This window comes from Nanorana parkeri, unplaced genomic scaffold (genome assembly GCF_000935625.1).
Source record: "Nanorana parkeri isolate BGI_ZX_2015 unplaced genomic scaffold, ASM93562v1 scaffold583, whole genome shotgun sequence".
NCBI classification, from domain to species: Eukaryota; Metazoa; Chordata; class Amphibia; order Anura; family Dicroglossidae; genus Nanorana; species Nanorana parkeri.
Genome location: NW_017306851.1, coordinates 753,240 through 759,262, shown reverse-complemented (window position 1 = coordinate 759,262; position 6,023 = coordinate 753,240). Strand labels below are relative to the sequence as shown.

General features: G+C 54.5%; 1 protein-coding gene across 1 annotated transcript in view; it reads left to right on the top strand.

The window, feature by feature from the left end:
* BHLHE40 (basic helix-loop-helix family member e40) overlaps nucleotides 1-2,728 on the top strand; it is a gene marked incomplete at its 5' end in the record, with an annotated part of 3,909 nt that extends 1,181 nt beyond the window's left edge. The window contains 2 exons of the mRNA XM_018562544.1: nucleotides 444-555; nucleotides 1,923-2,728. Of these exons, the coding sequence (XP_018418046.1) occupies nucleotides 444-555; nucleotides 1,923-2,647 (837 nt within the window). The remainder of the gene's footprint in view (nucleotides 1-443; nucleotides 556-1,922) is intronic.
* Between the last annotated feature and the right edge of the window lie 3,295 nt (nucleotides 2,729-6,023).

Below are 6,023 nucleotides of genomic sequence, written 5' to 3'. Positions count from 1 at the left end.
CCCTGCTTTGGGCAAGCAGAGTTAAATGTACAGCGGCGTAGCCACCTCTTGTTATGTACAAGTGATACTGGAGGTGTATTGTATGCAGCCTGCTGGTCCGCCATTCTCCATGTCGGAGGTTGGTGGGTAGGGGGGTGCATTGGGGAACTTGGCCTTGGGGCAGCAGAGAGAGTAAGTTCGGCCCTGCACAGAGGTCAATAAACTTGAGCTGAACTTGCGCTGGAGTGACTTCTTCCTATGTATACGGATTGGCGGGTTGGGTGGAGTGGGCCATCGCAGTCCTCCTAGCTGCGCTGTGCAATGTACAATGCTTCCTCCTCACCTTGCGTTGTTACGTAAGAGGAGATTCATCCCTCTGAGTCACTCTCTCCTTTCACTTGCAATCCTGTCCGGGGTGGAGACGCATCAATCGTAAACTCCTCTCCCTTTTCTTTTTGTTGCAGACGCTCGGACATCTGGAGAAAGCCGTGGTTTTGGAGCTGACGCTGAAACACGTCCAGTCCCTGTCCAGCTTGATAGAGCAGCAGCAGCAGCAGATCCTCAACCTCCAGAATGGTGAGCGCAGGCCTTCGCTTTCTGCCGTCCCCCTTCCACCTTTGCACATTCGAATGGAAGAATCTTGTTATCTGGGTCACGAAGGCCCTTCAGACAATAGCGGAAGTAAATGAGCCGTGATAGACGCCAGATCTGTATCTCGGAACAGATGATACGTTGTGCCTTTCGCACTACATTCACGCTGCCATTGCTGAGTAATCTGCAGTGGAAAATGCATTTGGGGGACAAGTCTGTATACCACTCTGTGCACGCAGAGGTCATTTCTCAGTGGAGGCTGAATGTTGACACAGCACTAAAGTTAAAGTGTAAATCCAGCCACCTACACAGCACCCCTGTAGGACAGACTCGTACCTATCGTGTGATCACGCATTTTACATGCTTTGCATTAAGAAGCCCCTTCACTTCGAATGGGACGCAATGCACCAAAAATGCCGCATGCCACACTTTTATCAATGCAGCACACTGACCGTTCACATCTTGAGTTATAATGGACGTGTGCTGCAGTGCATTGTGGTAACGCATTGGGTCCAATGCAGAATGAGCGGCAATGCAACACACGTTGCGTTTGTGGTAAAACACGCATTTTACAGACAGTGCGCCACACAGTGTTGTAAATGGGTCCTCAGCTGTATCTTTTAGCACGTTATAACAATGGCTGCCACTAGATGGCGCTGAGGAGCATAGAAACGCTTCTATAAGATGGAGCCACTAGATGGCGCTGAGGAGCATAGGAGTTCTTATGCCCCTCGGCTCCATCTAGTTTTCCAATGTCTGTATCCAATTGCAGACATGACCCTCACTTCCTGTCATAGAGATACAGCAGGAAGTGAGCGAAATTCCCTGTAGACCAGTTCTCACCAAAAACAGGTGTCCCCATCTGAAGATTCCCTCCTCTCTTCCTGTTCCAGAGACAGCTCTGTATATGTAGATGTTCCATCACAATGGTCTCCTGGACCAGTAGAGTAGGTGGCGGCTCTATAATATGGGAGGTCTCTTGGCCGCATGGCACTGAATGTAGGTGGTAGGAGGACCTATACCGAGGCCTGTGTGTGGGGCATAGCGGGAGGCCCAGTTTCCTGGACCAGTTGAGTGGGTGGCAGCTCTATAATATGGGAGGTCTCTTGGCCGCATGGCACTGAATGTAGGTGGTAGGAGGACCTATACCGAGGCCTGTGTGTGGGGCATAGCGGGAGGCCCAGTTTCCTGGACCAGTTGAGTGGGTGGCAGCTCTATAATATGGGAGGTCTCTTGGCCGCATGGCTCTGAATGTAGGTGGTAGAAGGACCTACACCGAGGCCTGTGTGTGGGACGTAGCGGGAGGCCCGGTTCACCTTCCATTGCTCACCCGGTTCTTCTTCTTCTTCCAGGTTGCCCCTCCGACGGTAACAGATCTTCGGGGGAAGAAATGTTTCGTTCCGGGTTCCAGCTGTGCGCCGAAGAAGCCATGAGGTTCCTAAAAGGCGGAGAGAAGCGCGAGCTGGTGGCACACCTTCACCGCGTGGCCTCCGACCTCAGCCCCGGAGCCACCAAAATCATCGAGAACCCGAGTCCCAAGCCGCAAGCCGCCAACTGCGTCCCGGTGATCCGCCGGGCCGCCCCTCTCAGCTCCGGGGAACAGAGCGGCACGGACACGGACACCGACAGCGGCTATGGAGGAGAGGCGGACAAGGTGGAGGCAGCTCAGGAACAGGGAGGCGCCTTGAAGGAAGAGAAATCCACCCCGATGGCCCTGGACAGGATTATCAAACAGGAAGAAGATGAGCTTCCAAAAAAGAGGTTGAGGATGGAGGTCGCAGAGGAGGACAGCAGGTTCAGCAACGATGACCTGTCCATGATGGGACCTTACCCAAACCACCCGCCTTTTTGCCTTCCCTTTTATTTCATACCCCCCTCTGCCTCTGCCTACCTGCCCATGCTGGATAAATGCTGGTACCCCGGGTCTATGCCAATGCTGTATCCCAATCTGGCCCAATCTGGTCTGCTGAGCCAAGACCGGATGCCACCAGTTCACTCCCCACCATCCATGGACTCCTCGACCCTCCTGCAAGCCCTTAAGCAGGTGCCCGCCGTAGGTGCGGATGCCAAGGACTGACCGCAGGCGGCACCCAGCAGCATGGATGTGCTAGCAGAAGCTCCATTTAAGGACTCCTAGGCCACCCAGCAACGCAACTCGGCAAACAAGACCTGCTGCTTCCGTCCACCTGTACTTGAGGGGGAACCGAGGCCGTTCTTTCGTGTGGGTTCCAGGAGTGGTCACGCAGGTGTCGAGGTGCCATATCTCGTGGCCGTAGAGTCTGTCCAGGCGGTAGAGGCCGGGAGTCCTCCAAGACGTGGAGATGTCCTTCGGGAGAGCGAGGAACGCTTGCCACTTCCAAAGCAAAAACACACAAGGGGGGCAAGGGACTAACGGCCGATGATACAAGGCCGGGCCTGTCGTCGGGTCTTCTTCTGCTGGAGGTCTGAGGTTTTGGGGGTTCACCAAAGCCGGCTGGTCCGTCTTCCTAGAACCACAAAGACCGACTGCCAGGCAGGGGCGTAACAATAGCCATAGCAGCCCATGCAGCTGCTATGGGGCCCGGGGGGCGGAAGGGGGCCCCCCGCGAGTGATTTGCTGAAGTTGCTGCTGGCCTTGAACCCCTTATGGCATTTGCGATCAAAGAAAAGGTGTTCTCAGGATGTACAGGAAGAGACGGCTCCCCTGTCTGCTACCCGCCCTCGATTTAGATTTTAAAGGGTTTGACATGGGGGCCCTCGTCAAATGTTGCTATGGGGCCCCTATGGTCTGTAGTTGTGACCCCCCCCCATTGTAGTCTGTAGACCAGAAGATGTTCTCAGGATGAAAGTACCTCTGTGTGTGACTGGGTGGCCCAACTGTCATTTCTTTGCTGCTGTTCTCTCTCTCCTTGTGCAGGGTGACTGGTCGTGTCTCCGCCCCCTCCTGTAATAAAGACCGCTCACTCTCCTTGTGCAGGGTGACTGGTCTTGTCTCCGCCCCCTCCTGTAATAAAGACCGCTCACTCTCCTTGTGCAGGGTGACTGGTCTTGTCTCCGCCCCCTCCTGTAATAAAGACCGCTCACTCTCCTTGTGCAGGGTGACTGGTCTTGTCTCCGCCCCCTCCTGTAATAAAGACCGCTCACTCTCCTTGTGCAGGGTGACTGGTCTTGTCTCCGCCCCCTCCTGTAATAAAGACCGCTCACTCTCCTTGTGCAGGGTGACTGGTCTTGTCTCCGCCCCCCTCCTGTAATAAAGACCGGTCACTGCCGCTCTCCCTCCTTGTGCAGGGTGACTGGTCTGGTCTCTCTCAAGGGTTAGGCAATCCAGCTGAGCTTTCAATACAAATCCCATCACGCCTCTGCCTCTAGGAGTCATGCCTGTGGTTGTCAATCTTGCGGTGGCTCATGGGACTTGTAGTTCCACAACAGCCGGCGCGCCGAGGTAGGCCTCCCCCATGGGGTACGTGCAGCACAGCGATGATGTCACTGCTACTTTTATATGACAACATCTGGGATTGCGAAGGTATTTGGTGCGCACAAAGTACATTTCTATCCTGTGTGGGGTTTTAGGGAATACATATGAACGAAGCCAATCTCGGGGCAAACCAAAAACACACCCCCCCCTCTGCAGCTGATTTGTGCAATGTATAGAGGTAAAAATCCGACACTTTTCGGTGCTCGCTTCATCAGTGCTATGAGACACAATAACATAATATGAATGAAACTTAACGCGTTTCAGCGGAGTGCAGGTCTCCCTTCATCAGGACTATGTGACACGATAAGGTGCTATAAATGAGATACAACGCGTTTCGGGGGCCATAGGTCCCCCTTCATCAGGGTTATGAGTCACGGTAACATAATATAAAAGAGATCTAAAGCCATAAATCAGAAGATGGCTGAAACTACTAGTCCTGTGGCTGTCAGAGTCTTGCAGTGCCTCATGGGACTTGTAGTTCCACAACAGCTGGAGTGCCGAGGCTGCCATAAATGGATATTGTAGGAACGCGTTTCGGGGGTTCACAGGTTTGCCTTCATCAGGGCTACGAGACACGATAACATAATAGATGATATGCTGATAGGAGGGGAGAGCAGAGTGACAGAGAGCTCATCGCTGTTCTGCTTTCACTGTCCAGTCACAGCCTTGGGAGGGCGGGGCCAGGATGACCTGGGCTCAGGGGAAGTGAGTTTAATGAGGCTGACCATCAGACTGAAAAAAAGTACTGCAGGTAATACTCCATGCAGATGCACGGAGTGCGCATGGAGGGAGGGAGGCGGTACTGAGGCCAGGACGTCAGTGCAGCCAGGCAAAGTGGTGACAAGATATCCAGCCCTGTGGGAGGAGTTATGCAAATATCAAAATTCCATTATGGGTGGGTGTCAGTCTAGAGAAGTGGGGGGCGGTCCTAGGCAGGCTGTATTTGCATAGGTAACGCCCACGTGTGATGCTGAGCCCCTATGATTGACAGAACTGAAATCCAATGAATGAAAGGGGCGGGGTCAGGCTGGGGAGGAAAGATTTAGATGATGCTGGATGTGCAGCCAGGAAAGGAGGCGGGCTCTGTCTGACTTGCTGCAGCTTCTTACGCACATGCCTATGGGGGACAACGCACGGATGACAGCCAGACGACGCACGCTCTCATAAGGGGTTAAGCAGCTGGCGTGTAACTGATCCGCGGGGCCCCGTGATTCGTAAACAGAGCCGAGGACATCGAGTGGCCCCCACCGCGCGCCGCCCCCCGGATCCCGCCGACCGCAGCGACAGGTGCTGCCGGCGCCTTCGGTAAACACGTCGCGGCTTCTGGAAACACGGCGTTCCCTGTGTCATTGATGAAACGTGCAGATCCCGGCCCCTTCCTGGGCACAGGTGGCCCCTGGCACGGGGCCCATCAGCAAAGGGTGATAGGGTTCCAGGGACCTCTCCCTCCCCTCTCCTCCAGGCTGAGACACTTCCTACCCAGGAATGCGGCGATGAATCAGCAGTGCGGCACCTCGCTGTTGGCGTTTATTCCTCCGCTGATCGCTCGGCGTTTATTCCTCCGCTGATCGCTCGGCGTTTATTCCTCCGCTGATCGCTCTGCGTTTATTCCTCCGCTGATCGCTCTGCGTTTATTCTGCTGATCGCTCTGCGTTTATTCTGCTGATCGCTCGGCGTTTATTCCTCCGCTAATCGCTCGGCGTTTATTCCACCGCTGATCGCGCTGCGTTAATTCCTCCGCTGATCGCTCGCCGTTTCTTCCACCGCAGATCGCTCGGCGTTTATTGGCATTTGGGGTATGATGGGACTTGTAGTTCCCGCTGCTCTGCACTTATGCTTGTGTTGTGGATCCCCCGCCCCCATTCTCCACCCCCCAGAATATTCTGAATTGGGCTCCTCCATTGGATGCTCTGTACTCGTATCAGCTGCACTCTAGTGACCCCGGCCAGTGAGTCACGCGTTGTACAGACGTGTCGCTGTCACGCTCCTATCGGCCAGT